Source organism: Gavia stellata, chromosome 6 (genome assembly GCF_030936135.1).
Source record: "Gavia stellata isolate bGavSte3 chromosome 6, bGavSte3.hap2, whole genome shotgun sequence".
NCBI lineage: Eukaryota > Metazoa > Chordata > Aves > Gaviiformes > Gaviidae > Gavia > Gavia stellata.
In genome coordinates this window covers 10,399,681-10,423,960 of record NC_082599.1, presented here as the reverse complement: position 1 = coordinate 10,423,960, position 24,280 = coordinate 10,399,681, and the positions used below count along the sequence as shown (strand labels likewise).

The window sequence follows — 24,280 nt, the reverse complement described above, 5'->3', positions numbered from 1 at the left end:
GAAGCTGACATCTCAAGCAGAAGTTTTTAGCTTCCTTTATTTGGAAGATAATTAGCACTTAGGCCACCAGTGCAATCTACCTCACACCAAGACTTCATAGCTTTCAGATTTGGGTACTATCACATACAAACTACTGCGTGTATTTTAGACATGGTGAGCATGACAGGGGATATAGTACTCACGGGGGTTTTCAATTAACTTTGTACCAGCTGCTGTAAGTAAGATAACACCTAACCCAGCGCTAAGTCTGCCAGAACATAGTTTTCAGAGAAGTTTCAATGAGTCTGAATCAGCAGTCAGCTTGTGTAGGTTCAGGGTTACGGCTCAGATGGTCAGAGCATTTAGTTTTTTGGGTTTTTTTTAAATCTGACAGCAGCATCTCAAAAGTGGGGCTTACTGTTTTGTGAATATATGACCTGCATAGCGGAGTGTAAACCAACCATCTTCTGCTCTAACTTTTCAGTAGTTTTTCACTCAACAACCAACTCTAGTCAAGGTATTTTTTCCAAAATCAAAGCAGATCAAGCAATAAACCCACTATAATGAAGAATTCAAAAGGTATAGTTTCTAACACTAACAAAGTAAATTTGCCTCATTCCAACACTACTGCAATAGAAGGATCATTTCAGCATTTTGGGTGGAAGATAAAAAGCTTTTTACTTAAGACAACCACTTAAAGACAAGCAGTAACAACAAGAAAACCCAAACTGGCTGTGTTGAGTACTACATAAAGCAAGTCTGTGGTCAGAATTCAGTCCCAAAGTAAATAAGACCAGAGGGAGCAGACAGTGCAAACACGCTTCCTTTTCTTACCTTAAAAAAAGTAAAGTTTCAAAGTCTGGGTTACTGCTGATTGGCAGATTACCGATGTTGGTATTGCAAGTACCTTGTGAGAACACCACGACTTAAGAATAAGCCTATACCCTAAGACACCCAAAAATCAGGACCAAAGAGGCAGGTTTTCCAAAAGTACTATGAAACGCTTCCACAAAAAGGTTAAAAAGAATCCTAACACTAAATCAATGCATTGCATTAAGTGCTTTTGAAAAGTTCTCTGACCACAAGCATCGTACAGCTATAACATTCATTCTGCAATGCAATGATCTTCAAACACTATCCTGTTACAATCACAGATTAAACTAAGGCAAAGTAGGAAACAAGCTCACTTCTCAGAACAGAAGCAAATTCAGGAACAGAACTCAGGTTTCCAAAAATAAAAAATAAAATCTAGCTGTCTTTATCACTGGACCATCCCAGAGATGGTCTGAAACATATAAGCACAGCTAAACACAGAAGACAAACCTCCACTTACACCTAAAGCTAATACACTGAAGGAGGCAAGCAAAACAGGACAGCCAAACACAAACACTGACAGAGAGCTATAAAACCCTTGGGCTGCTTTAGAGGTATAGTTTTAAAGCCTTTTACAAGCCTTGTTTTCAGCATTCTAAGACTCAGTCCATCAATTAATCACGCGGTCATACAGTATACGTCTTACGAATGCTATGGACACTTACTCTGCAGAGCAGCTTTGTCGCTTATACCACAAAACAATGCCTGTGATTCTCAACAGAGAAAGTATTGTAAGAACCGCGAACTACAATAGCTGCAGCAATTTTAAGATGTGAAGCATTCTAAGGCAAAATCCCAGACTTCTTCAGTAAAGCCAAGTGAAAGGGGTAGGTGCCATGCAAGCTAAAGAGAAACTTGTGTTACAGGATATTGCATCAAAATTACTGCCATGCACAAGAGACCAAAAAGAGGTTGCACCAAGAGAAAGCATTACAAAGTTATTGTATTCTACCAATGAACTTTGAAGCAGAGCATGAAAGAGTAAGTGACTTAGCAGGTTCAAAAACTCCATCTGTTTTTCCAAACCACTGGAGGAAGCTTAATTTAAATGGGATGGTGTCCCTAAACATTCAAAATTAATCCCTCCTGTATGAAGAAATGGTACTTTCAATCAAACAGCACCTGGTTGTGAAAGCTACCTCATCCCACTGCACATTTGATGCCTAGCATTTGCTAGAATTAAGAACCTTTTCTGTTATTAAGTATTTTGTGCTATTTTGGCCAAAATTGAAGTTTAAGAAAATATGCTGCCTTTGATGATCCATTACTTCTAGTGAGTAGGTTTTATACATCCATGCAAATTACATATTAGTAAGGAACGACGTAAAATTTTTCAGACCAACCTAATAAATAGGTTTTCAAGAGAAAAGAAACTCATTTCAGCAGCACAAATAAGTAATTCTGAATATATAATACATAATAGGAAGAATTTAAATTGGATCCACAGTAAACACAGAATGAGGATTTATTTTGTGTATTAATTAAATGAAGTTGGATGCAAAATGTTGCATTAAAAAAGAAGTTGGATGCAGTGTTATTTTAAAAAAAACCTGTGTTCTACATATTGAAACAGGTGGAAACTATCAGGCTTAGGTCAAGTGTAAGGAGGTGACAATTTTTTTACATCTGGAACCACCAGTGCAATTACGTACTTGAACCAAGACCACGTATCCACCCAGTTCAACCACCAGCCTATTCAGATGCTGGTGTATGGGTATCTGCTCACTACTGTAGAAATCTTTACTGATGAATTCTGCCTTCTGCTGACTCATTTCTCCTTGTCTGTTTTTGTGTTTTGCCAGTTTCTCTTTCTACCCAGAAGGTGCAGCACTGCCATTTAATGCTGCATTTTGTTCAGCTCTGACAATAACCACCTTCAGGCATCTGAAGGCAGAAGAGAGACTATCCAAAACACTGGATCTTCAGCAAATTTACAGTGTTAAAAGATTTCATTATAGAACCCTGGAGTGAACTGTTTGTATATAACGCTGTAAGAAGGACCACATTCTTCTGGGTAAGAACACCTAAGGCAAGCATGGGGGTACAGATTTGACACTAACAGGTATGCTATCATAAATTGTGTTCTTAACTTGAACTAGGTAATTTAAATGTTAAAAAAGGTTACCTGGGATTAAAATAGAAGGTGAAGTTTGGCAGCTCAACGTAAAACCTATGGGTATCCACAGGAAGTAATTCAAACTCCACTCCAGATTGTCCTAATTTTATTTGACTTGGTTAACCAGTTTTGAAGCACTTTTTACAGTTTACATAACTTAAAGGAGCACACTGTGTCCTATAAATATAAATTAACATTTTTAATAACTCAAGACATCACAACAAAGCCAGATTTTGAAATAAATTGTCTGTTTAGTTATCTGTATCAAGAAGGAATATACATGGGGAAGGAAAAAAACAGCATTAACAAGAAAACACTGTTTAGTTCTAAACTGAGTTTGTGCTTCTACACCAAAAACACAACACTGAAGTAACATGAACTCTGCAAAGAACTTGAAAAGGTACATAACTTCTGTAGTCCCAAAACCAAAGTATGTATTTATTTCTTCTTCTACCTGTTACTTTGTTTGGTTCCATGAAATTAGCATCAATGGCAGAGGGACAAATATAAGATACACTAGCTTTGCTGCAAATATGAATTCTGTTGTAGCAGTTTGTTACATTGTTGGTTTGGGTTAAGTTGAATTGGTTTTCCTGCATGATAAACAACAGCAGATTTTTTCAATATATTTAATAATCAACGCATTTGTTAGTACAAAGCAGATGGTGTTCAGCAAGAAGGCATTGAGTGATCATTTGAAAACACCATACTTTTTTTTTTAAAAAACTAAGCCACCCTAAAGAATTTCATGAAGGCCAGATGTTCAAAGCTGGTGCACAGATAAAAACTGCACATCCATGATTTATGCATGAAATTACCCTGACACGTGTTAACATATGCCAATAGTTATTTGCATGCTTTCCCTATGACATGCAGAAATCAAGTCCTCTTTCACAAAACTTTGAAAATCTGGCTACAAATTAACACTTTGCTTCGCTCCATTAATTTAACAAAAGGCTTTCATCCATCTTTTGATTTTTGGTTGATGACTAAAAATAGGAGTGAGATATTTTAACGCTAATAATTTTGTACAAATCTTCAAAGAAATTACGTTTGTTCTCAAAATAAGCAAAAAAAATCTTATCTTTCAGAAAGCCTTTTAATTATTAATGTTTTCCTGTGTATTTATGTTTACTACAGAACATTTTTTGAAGCAAACTTTAGAAAATTTTCATTTTTCATTTTTAAACAGAGAGAGTTACTTTAGGCCTAGACCAAAAATTATGTACTAGGGCAAAAGATGGAGTTAGAGAGTCAGCCTCTGAATGCTTCTTAAAAATAGGTGCTTCAAATACAGGTTTAGAAGAGAAATTAAATATCATGTTTTCAGTCACACTGAAGAAAACATCTGCAAAGAAAAAAGGCCCTCATCCTTAAGATTGAAGAAAAAGGTGGTAGAAAAAAAAAAAAGCACTGTTTTCCCAAGTTGCCCAAATCACACACAGACACAAGAAGGTTACAAATGCCATTCATGAAAGAATGCACCACAAACATCAGCATTTATTCATTTTGAATTTTTTTTTCTTAGCAAGTGACAAAAGACTCAGCTTACTGGCTTCACTTTTGTTTACCTTTTGCTTACATTACACATTTAAACATTTGTCAAAACTTACTAAGTTGTCTGCATTCATGCACAACTAGAAAACATCCTTAATTTATTTAAACCAGAAATGCATTACTAGAAATGTATTAACATTGTTCACTACTAAACATTTAAAAAAAAGTTGAAATTATTAAAAAGGTTATCCTGGAAATGTTAACTTCACAGCAGACTTAAACTACTAATTGGTTCACATTTCAAATTGGAAAAAGCAAGATTCATGCTAGTGTTAGTGTACATCTCGCCCTAGCACTACTGAAGGATCATGGTTCACCTTGATCATATATAATAAAAAGAAAAGTGCATACAGAAATTTACAACAATTTTAAGGACAAAAAATGGTCCAATTGATGTGGTCCCAACAATTAACTCAAAAGTCTATGACAAATACGAGCTTCGGTGAGCTATTTATACTACTTAAGTACGGATATACAGAAAGTTGAGTTCGTTTGAAATCTTCAAAAAATGTTCCTGTCAATCCTCAAATGGTGGCTGTTATAGCTTAAAATTTCTGTTAAATGCGTGCGTTGAATTACTTGTTATCCAAGCGTAGCAGCTGCTCCTTACCATTTATTGTTAGCGACCTTAACTGGCCATCTTCTTCAACTTCTACTCTCTCTTGTCCATTCTCAACAATTCTGTAGGACAAAAACACAGTTACCTGTTTTAAAGCACTGTAAGCAGTCTGAACACAGACACACACACACACCGGACCTAGGTTTTTAGATAATGAACTATAATGGAGTACCGCCTGCTTAATGCAACTGTAGTTGGCAAGCTTTTGTATTTAACAGAGCAAAAGCTGTAACGAGTAACCATTTGCATTCCCCCACTGATATTGCTTATTTGTATCAGGAAAATTGCTTTCTGGAAGTTTGAATCCTTCCATTTGTAGAGTTCACAGTTACAGCTGTCCCCTCATTCATTGTCACAGTTGTACTGACACTACACACTATTGTCTAGAACTAAATGTCTTTTGACAGATCAAGTGTACAATCTCGACTCTGCACTTACTACCTACCCATTTGTTAAATGCATAATATTCTAGATCCAATCACAATTTTGCATTATGTAGGGCACGCAAGACTCTTTAATCCACGTTTAATTTGATCAGAGCAATTCATTTAGAGATGTACTGTATACTAAGTCTATGACCAGCATGTATGTTGCAAACTTTAAGTACCTGTGACTGGAAGGATAGATTAAAGAGCTCTGTGGGTCTGGGCTTTTTTTTGTTTGTTTTAGAAATGGGAAGATAAAGAATGTTTAAATTATTTTTAGTACAGTTAAAATTTAGGCATAAATTAAATATCTGGGAATTCCCCCCTCACGATTCAAATAAGGAAACCACATGGATGAATACAAATTTTTCTGGAGATCACTTATTGAAGAGAATACATCCATATTAAAAACCGAGGCAACAGCTTCTTGCCTGAAGCGAAGTATTACACAGAAGATTTTTCTTCGGTATGCTGGGATATGAATCTTCTTTAGACTTAGCTACCTTGTAGGCAGACATTCTATAAAGTAACAGGACTTCCTGGAGAGAGTAAATGTTGTCTTCCTAGATGTGGCTAACCTCATTTCTTGCCTCTCCCTCCCCTTTCTAAACATGATAACAAAAGATATGACAGCAGCATACCTGATTTAGCCTATTTTTTAATATTAAAACAAACATGGTGCCTTATCTTCTTTTACATAAACACTTTTTTGGGTCTCTCTCACCTGGTACAATTGCCTCAAAAGTGAGCAGTTTTCAGATTTTTCTGGAATACACTCACAGAAAAAATACCATGACCACATCAGCGTGTGATGACAAAGGCTGCATTTAAGTGGTCAGGATGACAGGATCCCTCCAGTACAACAGGATACAGAAGAACCTTGCGCTTTGAAGTATGGCACACAAGTTACCAAACAAAAAAATTCGTTTTCCCTAAACTGCTTTTCCCTAAATTTTTATTAAGTACTGAAACCACATTTAACTACTTGATCAGTAAGTTATAGGAGTACTGAATATAATATTCTATGTAGGTTACTCTATAGCTAACTAATATTTGGGTTTCCCAAATGCAGTGATTTTCCCATCACAAGCATGAAACAGTGAGAAGGTATGCTGTGTATAGTACTTGAAAATTCACTTCCCAACAAACAGGAAAAGTTTTCTCCAAAGCAGGTTTCAGTTGCTTATTTCACTGAACAGGTAAAAGAAAATTACCTTTTTTTTTTTTTTAAAAAAAACACAAAAACTTCACTCAAACACTGCCTAGGAAAGCAAACTAGAGCAGATGGGAGGGAAAGCTATTTCATATTTCATGATGTCTGCAAAATTCAAAGTCCTCCCAATCCCCAATTAAAAGCTTCACAATCAACAGAAACCAAGCGCATTTTTCCCTTCCAGAAGCTCAAGCTGACTTGGCAGACAGTAGTCAAGGACCATAATAAAAGATGCATCACTACACAGCAGATTCTGAAGGCCTGGAAGAGCTCCACTGCTAAGTCCCTTTCAAACAGCAAACAAGTTGCAACCTTCATTTTTCATCAGGGCAGTTCTGAAAAGCATGTCTTACACATCTGAACCCTCCTCGACTACCAAGAGTATAGGCAAAAACACCATCTTCCCCACTTTCACATGCTACAGCTTTAAGTAAACTCAGCAATGTGAAGAACAGTCAGAGAACTCACTAAACTTTTCAAAATTTTTTTAAGCATTCGGAGAAATGCAAGTAATGTGATGACCACAACAGCAAAAGTAAAAATACATACACGTACATGTTTCACTATATTTATGTGTGTATACATAGTATATTTATATCCATGCATTTATAGCTATGTATGTCTCTACATATAGTTTCATACATACATATTTGTATCACTTACCTCTTTGTAGTAATTTTTCTGCCATTAACTATTTTAGTTGAGGTTGATACTGATTTGAAGTTACCCATCCCACTGCCACCAAATGACGTAGAGGAGAACGAAGTAAGGCCTCCATGTCCCAATGAACCAAACGAAGTAAAACCTATTGGGAAAGAAGGTATTTGACTGAAAACGTATTTTTGCATGACTGTGGGATCCAAATTTATCATCCACTCAGACTACATCCTAGCTTCAGGATGCCCTTGGTTGCATCAACACAGCATCAGTGACTAGATGGCATTAAACACCAGCGTGAGAATAAAAACATGGTTCCAGCCCCATCAATTTCTCCCATATGGACCCATAGTTCAAATGCCAAATGCACAGCATAGTCCACAAAACATTCATCACCTCCTCCCCTGAAGAAAAGGCATTCAAGCCTGTCTGCTGAACTCAACCATTATATCATTCTTTCCACTCAGGGTAAAGCTAGTAACTAATGAATCTGATTTTTTGCTTTAATGTAGATGTTGGGATGCTCTGAGTTAGCAGACAACAAGTTTTGCATCACTAACATCCCAGCTAATAGCCAGAATCTTAACACTTGAAAGGATGCTAACTACCAGCAAATCTCGGCAACCTCTGAGATACTAAGTAGTCCCACGGGTTTTAGGCACATATTTTTCCAGTGTAATTTCAGGACCTTAAATAAAAGCCATCACACACCCAACACCTAAAACCAAACAGAACAAAACCAATTCTAAAGCTATAAAGAAACTGTAGCACCAAAATTAAGAACACAAAAAGATCTACCTCTCAGAGGTCCATTTACTCTTCATAAACTTTCAGGTAGACCAAATATTTTAACTATAGCTTTATTTACATTCAGACTTTACAGAGAGCTCCTTAATTTAAAAAAAAAACACCTCAGAATTTCCTGAATGAAAAAGGCAACTTTTAAAACAAGTATTTATCAGCTTATTATATTGAGATCCTTTGTGAACCAAAACTGCATTCCTTGTTAAGTGTTGTGGTATTTACCTGTGTCAAATGAAGAAAAACCACTTCCAAAAGCAGGGAATCCACTAAAGGCAGAGAAAAATGATCCACCACCTCTGCTTCTGCTTCCCCTTGGACCCCGTCTGCCCCCGAAGAAGTCCTCAAAAGGGTCTTCTACAAAACAGAAGACAACATTTAAGAGGTCAAAATTACTGAGTGATTCTGTATTTAATCATTAGGGATTCTTCATTAAAAAAAAAATTTCCTGTTACAGATAAGTTTCTTCCTTTGAAATATTTGATGCTGCTGAAGTGAACAGTCCACCAAAAAGGAAATTCCTATGCTCCTTCTCGACTAAATTCTGTCTCACTTTTAGACCTAAAAATTATAAAAAGTAGCTGATTACCTTATTTTAGCTGTTTAGTATTAAAAACCAGTAAACGTAATGTAAACACTTACATTTTTCAGTATAATAGAAGTGGCAAGAGCTACAGAAATAGTATTATTTCCACTACATGCTTATACAGCATAATACACTGGAGGTATGATAAAAAGGAAATCAGTATTTCTTTGAAACGAACTATGTCCAGTCAGTTAGCATTTGACAAATTTAACATTCCTTCAGATGCATAATCATGATCTCTACACACCAAGTCACCATAAGGCAAATCCTTCAGCTGTTCTACAGAACTCCCTGTTGTCAGACTAAGGTTTTCCAAGGTGTAGAATAAGGAGTAGCACTATGGATGAATTGAACTCTTAGAACTTGAATTTAACAAATCTTAAAATATTGCACAGAGGTTTCTGATCTTTCTAGTTTATTTTTGTTCAAGATTTATTGTGGATGACCACGATGAGGTCTCTGAAAAGTAACTTCCAGACAGGTTATATCAATTATTGAAATATAAAAACAGCAGCCAGGGATTGATGATTCATAATCCTAAAGTGTTCAAAGCGTTTATTTTTGCACTTGCCACATTAGGTACTTCAAACACCTATTCTGATGCACGTTTAGGCAGTAAATTTTGGAGGTTTATAGACAGCGTCCCAAAGAGGCATTATTCGGTCCCTACCAAGCAGGAGGAAGAGGGGAGAAATAGACAAAAGGGGTCATGGATAAAATGCTATTTCAAATTCAAGTACAACTACTGTTGTGTCATTCAGAACAGTTGCTACTCCATCCCCATTAGGAAGACAATAGTCTTTTTCAAAAAAAAAAAAGGGGGGGGGGGGGGAGCGCGTGCGCAGGGGGAAGAGGGAACCAGACACCTATACAAGCAATCCTCATTTACTTTATCACATTCTCCTGAAAAAAAATTATTAGAATTATCTGAAAATTGCTTTTTACTAGTTAGTGCTCTTAAAACAAAGAACATATAAAATTGCAATCATATAACAGATACTCAATAAACATAATACTTGCATTAAAATCAAAAAGCTTTAGGAACTTCAACTACTCTCTCCATCAATCACAACTCTCCCAGAACAAGTGTTGTACAGTACCAACAATTTTACCAAGTTTTACAAGTGAAAACTCAACATTGAAAGATAACAGTCTGAAACACTGCTCAGAATAAGCTCTAACTGAAAAATGCAGAAACTGGTGATAGCAGCAATGGAATTATGAAAGCAAGGGAAGACTCTTAAAACTGCATAACTGTTCAGAACTACAAATTGACAAAGCAAAGGTCAGAAATGCAGTATTTATTCCACCTCTGGTACACCCACAAAAATCCAAGCTGATTTATGATAAATCACCAAGTTAATGCAATAGTGACAATACCAAAGCGATCAATATGATAATAAAAAGATATTAGCTACCATCTGGTTTATGTGCAATTACTTAAGAAAAGTGAAACGTCACAATGTATTTATGCTGAACAAAGGCAGCCACTGAGGTTCTGACAATACTCCCATCAGCAAAGACGTAAAATGCCAAGAACAACAACAAAAAACCTAACCCTATCCTTCCCCTAGCTTCCATGGTTATTGACTAAAACAAGGCAGGACCAAACTTTTATCTTACGTACAATAGACAAGCAAGTGGTAAGATTTTTTTTTTCTACTCAGGCATTTTTTTGGTTTGTGCTTTTTTTTTTCATGTAGAACAAGTTTTCTTCAATATAACGATGACCTGTTATTCCCTTTAAAACAACAGAAATTAATCCAACGCTTGAGCATGGAAATATGGGAACCTACCACCAAAATTACTATTTCCAAAACAAGCAATACACCCATTTAAAAAAAAGGCAATTTTTTTTGTCAGACTAGCATATCAGCTAGCAAGTAAAACCACTGCAGTTAATTGTTTTGTAGTCCAATTTATTCTCGCTACAGTGACTCATAACTTAGTTATGAAGGTCATTCACTCACGTGTACAAGTGATCTATATTATATTACTCCCACTGTTAAGTTTTCTATTTATAGTCCAATTTTTCTTGTTACCTGGAGTTCAAATAAAAACAAAACAACCTACCATGTAAGCTTTGAGTTAATCCCCCACAGCATATCAGCCTATTCTGCAAGTGAATCTCTCCTCCACAGCAAAACAGCAGCAGAAACGCAAAGGTTTTTAAGGGAGGATCACAGAATCTCCCAGAGATCCCTGCTATCACCCCAGCTTCTGAATGGATTATTGCCTACTCCTAGCCACACAAAAACCTAACTGAGACTTGGACATACCTTATTAGCCTTTGGCAACCCTACACACCAAAGAAAGAGGTCAGTACTCCATATTAGCAAATGTTCTAGCCTCAGGTGATTTCTGTTAGCAGTCCTGCTAATAATCCTCCAGTGCTCTTCCAGTAATTCTCTCCAGTAAATAAGATACTTGAACCACACTTCCGCAGTGGACTGCGGAATGCTCAGCAAGATGGATTATGCAGAGACAGGAAAATGGGTAGGACTTTCCTGAGGGAATATTCCTTATTATCCTGACAGCCATTCAGGTACAGCACACAGAAAAAAATGCCAAAAACACTGAGGAGAGAAGGCAGCAGGAGGCTTCTGCATTATCATTTGTTGCATCCACCACCAAATACACATTAATATAGCAACCTCACAACTACTCAGACCCTGTTTATGCTTTTAGTTCCTAAATCAGGATGATTAATAGTACCACTCAGCAAAGTAATAACATTTCAGCCCGGTAGGTCTATTTTTGTGATTTAGCAGAACCTTTCCATGCACTTTTTCACATATATGGCTTTTTCAAATGGTTCAAAAGCAGTGAGTATCACAGTATCAGGGTGTTGGATTTTTTTTAATGACTCCTCTTATGATAGTCATTTTGGTGCTTACAATCCATGTAATTTTCTTATTGAATGTTAGAAGCATATCAGATCAACAAAACTAAGCAGTAAAAAAAAGAAAACCCACAAGTGAAGGCCTTTCTAAAAAGGGAAAATACTATATAAATACTATATAACTGAAGAGCTTCAGAAAACTGAAATGCTAGACTAGTGTCACCTCAGAGTATTACTAAACGCTGTTTGGAGATAAATCCACAGTTTATTCTAATCTGGGTATTACCAGAAGCTTATGGGAGGACAGGGTATCAGATTCAGTTTCAACAAAAATGTTGGAGTACACTTCTGACACAGAACTTGTGGTGCTGTCAAAACAAAGATCAAGAGAGAACAAAAGGTGAGAAATTTCAAGGAAGCCAGTGAGATAGACTTCTAATCTATCAATAACATCAGATGACATGAAGCTTTTTGGGGAAAAAGCAAATGCTTAACAGGCTTAAGCCTGTTACCAAAAAAAAGAGACAAAATGAAGGACTTCAGGACTCTTGCTGTTACTAGGTAGGAAGACTGCAGTTACAGAAGCCAAAAAGTTAATGCAAAGATTGGAACACAAAAACCCCAGCAACACAAAAGATTGCACACTAACAAACCCATCTGAAAATAATTACATTAGAGGTAATGTTTCCAAAAGAATTTACTTTATTTAGAAAAATCTTGTAAATTCAAATGCAGCAACTGTCTTGTTCCTCTGGGTAAAACGTTAAACCTGGTCACTGCAAACTGTGGAACCCTACCTTGCTTTTCTGTAGTCACAGGAAAACAGTTTCACCTCTGAACAAGTCAAATAACAACAACTATAATAAATATCTCGCTGCAGTTCAGAATAAGATAGGTCATGATCCACGCCCCCGCCCCCGGAGTCCTCAGCTGTAACACAGAAACAGGATTTTCTCCCTTTCAGCAGTATAAGCCAATTGCAGAATACTACTTAAAAGATGTGATTGCTCTCCTTTCCTGCCTTGTGATCATGGAACCAAACGACAAGTTGCATTAATTCATTGATCCAAAAGAAAACACTGAGTGTTTGTATTGTTAGCTTTCTGTTGTGTCCATGAGCTAATCTGACTCAGTATTGGCAAGACTGGTGCATCCGAAAGAAAATGGGCAGAAAAGCACCATACAATAGGGGAAGGGAGGAAAGGAGGCAAAACCCAGAACATCTACATTTGAAGCAGTCCATAATTCAGTTAAACTTCATGAAATTCATTAAATCAATCTAAGGCATTAGCTAAAAATCACAATACAGTATAAATAAAACTGCCACATTTCCTAGGGCAGTCAATTCTACCATGACACTTGTACCCTGGCAGCTGCTTGGGGAACCAGATCAGGAACTGATCAGCTGAAAAGAGCATCTCCAGATGAAAGGAAGTTCAGCCACATCAGTTCTTTGCTAGAGTTCACAGTGTGACCGTAAAAGCAACTGTGCTGGTTACAAGGAAGACAGCAGGAAGAAGTACCCAAGGGCCAAAAGCAGCGCAGGAAGCTGCTTTCAGCCGTAGAATGATGCTATCCCTGTTGAAAGTGTTGAGCACGTTCCAGCGCAATGCCATCATTCAGCTCCAGAAAATCAAAAGTGTTGAGATAAATTGTGCACTGTCAGCAAATGTTCTCCCGTGCATGCACTACTGCAGCTGGAGATGTTGATAAACTTATAGGGACAGTATGCAAAGGAACATTACCCTGTAAAAACAGGATCGATGCTCAGTCAACATTCACTGGACTACTTCCCCAACCAGGGAACTTTCTTTCCTTTATTCTTTGCAATCAGAGCCACGCTATCACCTCTGCCAGAACATGATACGCGAGCTGAATGCCCTTATTGCAGATGCAGGAGGTTGACACTGTAGCTGCAACGCACTGAGCAGAATAATGTTGAAATGCCGCTCAGCCCCTATGTAAGGAGGCAGCCAAACTCAATGGTGTTAAGTATTACAGTCTGCAGTGTTTCAGTAAGCAAAGACAGTACAGGCTGCCTGCTTGTCATCCTTTCTTTATATCAAAAGCATACTGAAAGTGACTTTATAGATCATGCCAGAAGAGTCTGAAATGTGGGTCCAAATAATATGTTTATGCAAAGTGCTATAGATATATAATACACAAAATAAAATAGAATTCTTGGAGTAGGTGTTTCCATCTTGTCTCCTATTTGAAAAAAAAAGTTTCAAAGATGCAGATTTGCAGTAAATACACACAGAACCTCACGCTACAGCTCTGGAGTGTACTCAGGCACAAAAAACCATATCATCAGAACTGGACAGGCCACAGAAACCTGGAAGCACATTTGCGTGCAAGTATTTTCCTTCCTTAACTACAAAATAAGCATACTGTTCATGCCACTTAGAAGAGACACTAAGATGCTGTTGCAAGCACTGTTGATTCACCTGCCTAGAGTGTTTCAGCATGGTCTTTTATAATTGCTCACTTCGACAAATTAGGTATCAAACAGATGCTTGCCCCACTTATTTAAGGAAGTTTACCAGCAGAACCATTTGAAAGTCTTTCTAATGATATATAGCAGAGATCCTGGGATTAGTAATTTTCTATAAAAAGGAGACCTAAAACATTACCTTTGAATGCCATCTATACCATAATTACAAAGATGCTAGAGTACAGTAAGTCCAACTCTAATCAGCATTTCATATTTATCAAATTAATGCCCAAATGTTCAGCCACACCTTGAAAATGGAGGAATCTTCCACTACCACTGTATGACCTGCTGTCCTTGTGCTATGTTCAGCATTTGTCCTCTGACCAATTTAATCAGCTAGCCATCCAAGAAAACAAAACAAAACCATTTTCTTGGGGACTAACAATCTGAACTGGCTTGGGATGCCCGAGACAAACTTCCTCTTTGGCCAGTGTGCTAGGAAACAGCTTCTCAATGTATCTAATGGGACATTAGTCAAAGATTAAAGTTTTAAGACAGACGTGAGAATTTGGAGCAAGGCCTCCTCCCTTTCAGCAGCAGAAGCTATACATTAGTTTAGCTACCCATGGAGCCACAGCATTACCTATTCCTGTCTCTGGGTGAGACAATTCCTGTATTTCAAAACCTTCTTCAAACCTATCAAGTTATTTCTGAAAAATTCAAAGTAGGGAGATTTGGACCATTCAGTGGATAATTATGATCCAAGACTGGTGTTTACAAATTACAACTGTGCACACTCATACCAAAGCAATGAATGTGCATGCACATCTCTGAGCACTTCATAAATTGCACCAAAAGCTGTAAATTTATGTCCACGAAAAGATTAATTACAAAGAGGACAATGTTGTGCAAGACAGCTTTAATTGAAAGCCACCTCCATTTTCAGTTTTAAGAACCCATTTGACTAACAAATACATTTTGCATTAGAGCACCTAAACATCATAATTGTCAGAAATGGGATTACATATGGATTAAAACTATGATCTGACTCTTATGCAAACCTTTTGCTCCAGCAAGACAACTTTCTGTCCTTGAGACAAAAAGATTGATGAAGCTATCCCATTCTTAAATAACATCCTAAAACACAGATCATGTAAAATAGAGTTTGCAATGATTACTGCACATAGATTTTCCTCTTTCTTGTCAGGTGAAGACTCTTTAGCCTCGATGTTTAAAGTAACTCACTATACTTTTCTAGAATGCTCATGCTGTGTTTTATGTAATTGACATTACAGTAGTCAATCTGCAGTAATTCTGTTGTTTGATGGAACCACACATACCATATAACTAGCTAGTTGATGTTCTCTGTGACAAATATTTATATCTAGCTAGCCATATAAAGGTGTTAAGCTTAATTTTAACTTTGGTTTCCAAGAACATAGATTTTTAAATACCACATTAACCAGGTAACCAGAATTCTCAAGGGAAAACTCCACAGAATGTATAAGAGTTTATATGCATCATCTGGCATTAAATTTAGATTAAAATACATTGTGAATTCTACTTCACAAACTAAGAAAAACATTTAAGACATTTATAAAATATAATCTCAGAAGTTACACTGAGAATACTAAAGTGTTTAGGAACTATAGCAAAACTGTCAAGATTATAATCTGTGTTGAAAGAGACTCCACAAACAGACTTCTCCCGGACATCGAAGTCTAGAGAGGGCATCCATCTGGAGCAATTTATTAACACATTCTACCACAGAGAAAAGCACGGTTCCTTGTGGGATTCATTTAACTAGACGTACAGGAATCTAAAGCTGTTTGAAATGCCCTGAAATATCCTGTCGGGCTTCTAGATACTGCTGCTGCAGGATACTGGTCTGCTGTAGGTCCTGAGTTGTATTTTCTAGCACATACAGAAATTACTCAGGCATCTCAGATACCCTTAAACCATCTCAAATATCACCAGATGTGTATGCAAAGCTCAATGTATATAAAAGATGACTTAACTACTTAAGGACTTGTTTCAACTACTAAATTGCCTGTTGGGTAATGTTATGCTCTTGTGATAGCCACTCTATCTTTCAATGTAATTCCTCACTGATAATCCCTTCTAACATATAACCTGTTCTTGAAGTGAGAATCTGAAAAGCCTCTACACCAAAACCAAGTCAATTCTTTAACAGCCCAGAATCAGAGTCAAGCATTTTTGCCTACACCAGAACACAACAGTTTCTGTTCCTCACAATGCTTGAAGCAGCAGTCTTTAAATTAATCAATATACCTCCATTACGAGTGGTAACATTGGGATCCTTCCCTCACTATGAACTGTTAAAATACAGCAGCAGAACATCCTTGAAAAGTCCACTAGTAAAATACTAACAAAACACTACACGGAACACAAATAAATCAAATCAAGGCAAGCACAATATATAAATTGAGTAGGATATAGTTTAAGTACAAAACAAGCTTACTGAAATGAGAAATCAATCCCTATATTAAGAGTAAACAGTCAGTTCTAGTGTCAAAGGACAGTCAAAGAATGGAAGTATATGGTCGAGAGTGCTGAATACCAGTTAAGCAGATGTTGATATTCCAAGGCAGCACTTTGCAATACAAAGAGTAGTACTGCATAGGAAGCATCACCTTTTCTTGTCTTTTCTTCCTGTTGTAAGGATTACCATCCATCTATATGTCAAAGAGATGGAAAACTATCACTGGATAAGCTCACTAGGAAAAAGCAGAGTCTGCTGTAACCAGGTGTCACAAAAAGCGAGCCCTCATGTCTCAAAAGTTAAGAGAGTTAACCGTCTGTCATATTATCAGATCAAGTTTTAAGTACTAGCCTTCATGCACCCTTATTTTTACAAAGAATCTGCCTGAAAATCAGTAAAGAGAAATTGTGACTGGCTGAGTTAATGCCAGTGCAACACAACATTAACTTTGCTCCATTTGGAAGTGTTCAGAGATGTCTTCAACAGTATTATAAACTTTTATTTGAAAACTCTGAAGGGACTCATCAGTTAAAAATCAACACAGAAGTCTTCATACGTTCTCCTCTTTTCTACAGATGAATAAAGACGCCTCTGTTTATAAAGAAAACTTTCTGTAACTGCAATAGCAGTGCAACATAGCTCAGTGGAGTTTAACAGTCAATTCATAGCACAACTTCAGAAATTCTTCACATCCATAAATTTACAGGGATTATGCATCTGAATGCTGCTCTTTACATATTCAATGGCAATGAGGATACAGAGAGTCCCACCTGCATTCCGTGGGCTTCACTACATGCCACTTCAAACTGTATAAAAGGTGCAAACATTTCAAAGTATTTATTCAATTTCATCTTTGATTCCACCAGTGTACATTTTTAGAAAGCATGACCTCAGTCCTTATTCAGTTGCTTATAAAACCAGTTATAACCTGAGTAGCTCCTTAAAAAGTCACTAGTTACACAGAAAATTCATCAACAAGTTGAAAACTCCTCATTTCTCAAAGATAAATTCCCTTATTCTTCAGGACAGAAGCTGTGCCACCAGTGTTTCAATATAACAGAATCTACAAGGGCTCTAGCTCACCAATACAAATATTCATGTTATACACACAATTCTACTGCTTGCTTTTGGCATTAAGTGCACTACATTCAGCTGAAAGCACCCATATTTTAATGTTGTACTGCCTTAAACGTTCACGTAAATGCAGAGATTGTTGCAAACACTTTTTTTAGAAAGCTGTGGAAAAATTGTTTTGAGTTACACTTTCTCATATTAGAGAATGTCTTAAGCATCTTAAAGCAAAAACAATTTCAAAAAAAATAAGAGGTGCTCACTTTGAAGCCTTCTGACAAGAAAAATTACAAGAGTTTTTACTCAGAATCCAAAGCTCAACACAGACAGGTTTTAGGACTCTGGTCAGTGACACTGCAACTAGCCACATAAAGTGGACGCAGCTTTGAAACTATTAGTTTTCATCAACTGGAGTATATGTAACACTGCTGACTGTGCCAGAACCTTACTCTGCAAGAAGCGGAGCCTGTGCCACATTATTCATATCTTAAAGCTGACACTGACAGTGATCAATACATGAAGTAGATAACCTGCTTTTGAATAAATTAATAAATATGGGTGTTAAGCAGGGGGAGAATGTTTTTGGAAGCATGCCTCAACAGCAACATACCTCTGCACTGGTGACAAGTCCACTGTTTCCACAGAGTAAGATGTCTCACTATTCCTCTACAAGAGAGGCTGAAGTAGCTGCAATATCCCAGGAAAACTTTGGCAGTAGTGGTACCTCCATTTGATAAGCTAGATAGGTCTATGCACTACGTTGTACAGCCTTCCTTCTAATATAAAGAGATTTGACTGAGAATCAACTATTTCATTTAAAGTATCTTAGATTTAAAAATAAACAAAAGAGCTAAACACTCTCTCCCAGCTCCTCTTCACTAGCTTCCTACTCAACATCTTGCTCAGATTTTTCTAGGTTTTCTACCACTCAGTCACAAAATGGTTGAGGTTGGCAGGGACCTCTAGAGGTCATCTGGTCCAATCCCCTGCTCAAGCAGGGCCACCTAGAGCAGGCTGGCCAGGACCAGGTCCAGATGGCTTCTAAGCATCTCCAAACATGGAGATTCCACAGCCTCTCTGGGCAACCTGCTCCAATACTCAGCCAGCCTCACAGTAGAAAAGCGTTACCTTAAGTTCAGGCAGAACCTCCTGTGCTTCCGTTTGTGCCCACTGTCTCTTGTCCTGCCACTGGGCAGCACTGACAACAGCCTGGCTCCACCTTCTTTACACCCTCCCTTCACATATACATTGATGAGACCCTCAACCTGAGCTTTCTCTATACTGAACAATTCCAGCAATTCTCTCAGCCTTTTCCTCATGTGAGAGAAGCTCCAGTCCCTCAATTGTCTTAGTGGTCCTTCACTGGACTCTAGCCAGTAGCTCTGTTTCTTGTACTGGGGAGCCCGGAACTGGACGCAGTACTCCAGATGTGGCCTAACCAATGCAGAGATCACTCAACTGATCTAAACTGAAATCCTCATCTAATATTCCTTAAGATTCTTCTTCTACTGCAGACAGTGAAGAAGTTGCATCTTCCCAGTTCAGCTCCTGTTTCACTCATTGGTATTTTGCTAGATGCTTCCTCCAATCTGTCCTTTACTACTTCTGCTGATTTCCCACTGGACCCAATTGCTCAAGTTTTGCTACTTATCCTCTACGAGATTCTTCCTCTAGCTACTCATCTAATTCATCAACTAACATTCTACTGAATTCAACCTCTAGGCCTTCAACCTCTTTTCTAATCCTTCATTACAGTCATCCAACAATTGATGATCCCTGAATAGCAAACTAGAGAAAGATACAATTAAAATTTGAGCTGAATTAGTCCCTTAATGCTGCCAAAGACAAAAAATTGCCTTTAAAAATATTAAACATCTGCATACATTATTATAGAGATTAATCAGTATCAAGGCACTGAATAGGAAGAGAGCTTTGTTTTTCAAGTACACTTCTTGCAGTTTTCAATACGAGATTTTTTACTTTCTCTAAGTAAATACTGAACACAGGACCTGTTCCACTTCTAGGTCAGCATTTTATGCAGTAGAACATACACAGAGAGACTGAATAAGAACTTCAGCACCTCTGAAGAGACCTTCAATACACTAGAGCAAGCAACACCACAAGCCAAAAGACCATCAGCACTATGGTAAAAAGATTACTTTGACAACTTTATCACATATTGCTTCCTTCAACTAAATGAAGCATCCAGGCTTCAAGAACTATTTCAGTTATCTGAGCCTTTAGGGGCTCTATCCTCCAAGCAAACATGTGACATGAATTTGGGAGAGTGTCTAGATTATGTATTTAGCTGTTCTTCTTTTGATACAAGAAAATCATTGCTGCTATGATACAAGTTCACACTGAGAGCTATGTTGTAACGGTTACAGTTAACCTGTCCAGTTCAGAAGCTCTCAAAGCTACATTAAATATTTACAGATGAAAAGAGATCAAATTCAACAGACTAAGTTCGCCTGGTCAAACTCTTGAGAGGGAATTCCAGTGTATACTTTCTCTGTTGAAAATTAGTTCCTTCCAATCTACAGAGACATAGCAGCCATGATTTTACATTTGTTTTTTTAAACGCAGCCTTCCAACAAAACATGAATTGGCAAGCCATATCTGTTCTGTACTATCAAATCAACCAAGAAACAGGTAGGCAACAAACATTTTAAATATAATACAAACTATCAATTTTTTGTTTACCTCCAGTTTTCAGAGCTATTTCTAATAAAGCTGCATCAGCTGTGTTTGTTTTGCAAGAGTAAAGTTATACACAGAACTAAAACCAGCAGATTACTTACCAAAAAAGTCAAATGAAAATGGGTCCCTTCCACCAAAAAACTCCCTAAAGACATCTTCTGGGTTACGGAATGTAAATTCAAATTCAAATGGATTATCATGATGATTTCCACCTGCAAAAATAAGTTAAATTTCAATTACCCTCACACACTCCTACTAACAAGAAAGTTCAGGCCTATATGGTATTTGAATCATTAAAAAAAATATAAACGCATTTCTAAAATTTCTCTTTCAGGTATCACTCAAGTTAAGTACACACAATAATTTTTAAAATTAATTTAATTAATTCTCTTTTCTCTGTTTCCAGGTATCAGTAATACCTTTTACAACAACTAGAAAAATTGTAAAAACAATTGTCATTTCAATTTTCAGATTACATTTTAGGCCTCAGTATAGGCATTTCCAGATTTCTGTCTTGAAAAGAAAGCTGCAGAAAATGGCTTTCCACCAGAACAGAGAAAGCAAAGAACTGCTAGTTGTCAACATACCTCCACCTCCATTTATTAAGCCTTCTTTTCCGTATCTGTCATAGATGTCACGTTTTTTAGCTACAAGGAGAAGTTGTACATCATGTCAGTAAATAGGCACATTGAATTTGGAAAAAAAAAAACAAAAACAAAAAAGACTTAACTGGTATTCTCAGCTAAACATCTTCTCAAAGCTAGTTTATTTAAGAAAGTTCTGGCATGTAACTGGTGAACATTTTTGTTGAAGATTGCCAAAGCAACTGAGGTTCAGAAAGAACAGGTACTAAACTTTAGACTTCTTACCATTTACATTCAGTTGTAGCAGCTCAGGTTCTGTTGTATCAGAAAAAATTCTGGTGTAAGGACAAACTTCACAAGGAAGTTTGCCTTTAAAAAGAATACTGTAGTCTTCATCTTTACATAGGTACCATGGAAAGCTTTAGGTTGTAAAGGACCTCTGGAATTCAATCTTCTCCTCCAAACAAGTCTAATCTCAAAGCTTGTCAAACTTGCCTGGATAAAGCCCTGATCTCATCAATCTCCAAGAAAAGAAGATTCCACAGTCTTTCTGGAAAACAGCCCCAGTGCTCAAGCATTCTCATTGTAAGGATTCTCTTCCTTCTATCCAACTGAATTTCCCCCCTTGTTGCAAACCTTGATGGTTGCCTCTTTTCTTTTTACTGCACAAGACCAAGCCCGTTGTGACAGAGTTATAAGAACAGAAGGACAGCATTTGTATGAATGACTGCAAAACCCCTCAAATTAATTATAACCATTTCTAGTTTACTTTAAAAAAATGCCATGGAAGGATTTGACTCAAACTGCTTGTTCTCTATTATTTTAAAAGGCATGGAATGGCTTTTTCTTAATTTCACTGCAGACCAGCCTTCCAGTATCCATGAGAAAGGGAAGAAAAATTAACTCTACGTTACTACATAAGATCAGACTGCACTGTTGATAGTGGAAGCGAACCTGAAGAGCTTAAAGAGGCAGATAGTCAGCTTATTTTGCTTGCACTGGTGTGGAACCATCAGCCAAAAACTAGTCAAGGCATCTGATTTTAGACTCTTAATATTAACATGTCATTCCCACTGGAATCTCTTCAGTGAAAGATGGTTTTGAAATTTAAATGGCATCACTGAAATAACATGCACTTACCTCAAACAGCTGCTGAAAAGTAAAATACTTCTGACTAACAGGAATTAAAATTTTATATACTGGTCATCATCTCCAAATAATGGAAACTTGCAATAGGTTCACACACATGCACATCCCCAGCAAAGCTTGGTACATTACCTTTATCACCTTTCTAGAAAGCAATTTTTAAAGAAAGGAGGTTAACCTACCCACCAATGTAAAAAGACCAAAGCAGTAAGGTAGACAGTCAGAAGGAGCAGGAAACAGCGAGGAAGACCTGAGAGCTCACAAAGCCCAAAGTTCATCTTGAAAAATGTAACGTTCTTGAAACCACAAGGGAAGTGTGTTCTATGATCATCCCATTTCAGTATTCTTTGCTTATGTAACCCCTTACAAAACTATTGTACTGCCAAAAATCTGTCTTCATTTATAGCCTGTAACGGTGTCAGAAAATTTCATTAGGTCTGCAGAACAGTTGATTGCCTCTCAACCACGGGGCTCAGGATTCAGATACCACTGCAGCACAAATGATTGTTAAGACACCAGTAACTTAGGATTTGGTCTAGATTCAAAAACAGGCAGCATTTTCAGATGATGTTCTAAAATTCTAGCAGTGTACTGTTTCTGAAGAACTTAAAGATCTGTATAACAACCAGACCAGTATCCTATTTTTATCTTGCTCAAAAAATTTCCTTAAGAAGGTTAAATTGCTCTAGAAGACAAGTATGCAAATGAACTGCCCATAAATTAAGTTCTGTTTCTCCCATGTCAATTAAGTATCAAAACCAACCAAAGAAACAGGGTGTACAAACTGCAGCTTGATAAACCAGGCCAAATTCTGAAAGGTAATCTAGATGCTGCTAGTGCTTTAAATATAGCTTTCCCATGCTCACTGGTCTCAGGTGAAATCAAGGACACTTCAGAAATAGCACATAGACAGCTGCAGTCAATTACAGGGGAAAATAATCAAAGTAGCTTAAATCACTTTGTTATGATTCAGACTGCTTTTGCCAGAACACTAACAAAAGTTAATGATACTTTTCAAGCAAAAAGATATGGGTGAACTATAAGCTGAATTCCTGCACCACATGGGCCAGGCTAAGCAACTGTTTCAGAACAATTCAAAATAAACACTATCCTCAGTATCACAGTTGACTGAATTTATGGAATTCACCCAAACACAATCCAGATTTTCAGCAAAATTTACAGTATGCTTGGGCTTTGTCAAGACTCATTTACTGTTACAGGAATGAGAAGCAGTAGGCCCAGCAGTAGATACTTCAGAGTTTGTCTAGCCTGATTTTTATTGGATAAACACAGTAATTCCCCTATACTGATGGTAACATTGGCTTTACCTCTTAAGATAAATTGCATCTTGGTATTCACAGATACCTCTTCAAAAATTTCTGGAGAGGGCCTGGCAAACAAAGGATTTCAATTTCTAGAAGGAAACTGGTTTGGCTACTCATCTAAAGAGATCCTAAATTTTTTGTTTCAAAATTTCTGCTTATCTGTCTTATGTGCAAGCTTCTTTTTCTCTCCTTTCTTTTGAAAAGGAATAATTGAGTTGGATGGTAAACCAAAGTTACAGTATTTCTTTAAGCATCATACATCAGCATTTTCAGTCTGATACCCAGACTAGAGACCTGCAGTTCAAGAGCCCTTTTAAAATACCTACCATCTGACAAAACTTCATAGGCCTCAGCTACTTGTTTAAATTGCCGTTCTGCCTCTTCTTTATTGTCTGGATTTTTATCAGGGTGCCATTTTAATGCCAATTTACGGTACCTAAAAGGAAGGAAAACAAAGGATATTTTACTCTGAAATGAAGGAATATCCTACACAGATAAACACAAAACGTTTCAAACAAGTTGTCAGGGCTTAAAGTATTTAGAAATTCCCCAGTGCTTTGTATCTTGCATCTAGACCAGGACCAACAGATTCTGCAAGTACAAAAAGAACCATCTACTCAGATTTGCTTTAAAAAAAGAAAAAAGTGGGTTGGGAGTTCTTTAGTTATTTTGAGATTATTCCTGTGCATTTCTGATGATCAGTATCTGGCAGGTCTAAGCAAAACATTCTGTAATGTTTCTGCCATGGTCTTCTCCTTAGAGCTCCATAATTCTTCAATACTACACCTAACCATGGGAAGCATCAAGAGTACTCTTCTGGTACAGACAAAGATGATAAAGCTCCAAGAG

At 37.2% G+C, this 24,280-nt stretch overlaps 1 protein-coding gene across 3 annotated transcripts in view; it reads right to left on the bottom strand.

Moving 5' to 3' along the window:
* DNAJB6 (DnaJ heat shock protein family (Hsp40) member B6) overlaps positions 1–24,280 on the bottom strand; it is a 63,312-nt gene that overhangs the window by 27,872 nt on the left and 11,160 nt on the right. For all 3 annotated transcript variants that reach the window (XM_059818263.1, XM_059818262.1, XM_059818261.1), the window contains exons 3-8: positions 23,758–23,867; positions 20,964–21,023; positions 20,478–20,588; positions 8,466–8,597; positions 7,446–7,587; positions 5,136–5,206 (exon numbers count right to left, since the gene is read on the bottom strand). In XM_059818263.1, the coding sequence (XP_059674246.1) occupies positions 5,136–5,206; positions 7,446–7,587; positions 8,466–8,597; positions 20,478–20,588; positions 20,964–21,023; positions 23,758–23,867 (626 nt within the window). The remainder of the gene's footprint in view (positions 1–5,135; positions 5,207–7,445; positions 7,588–8,465; positions 8,598–20,477; positions 20,589–20,963; positions 21,024–23,757; positions 23,868–24,280) is intronic.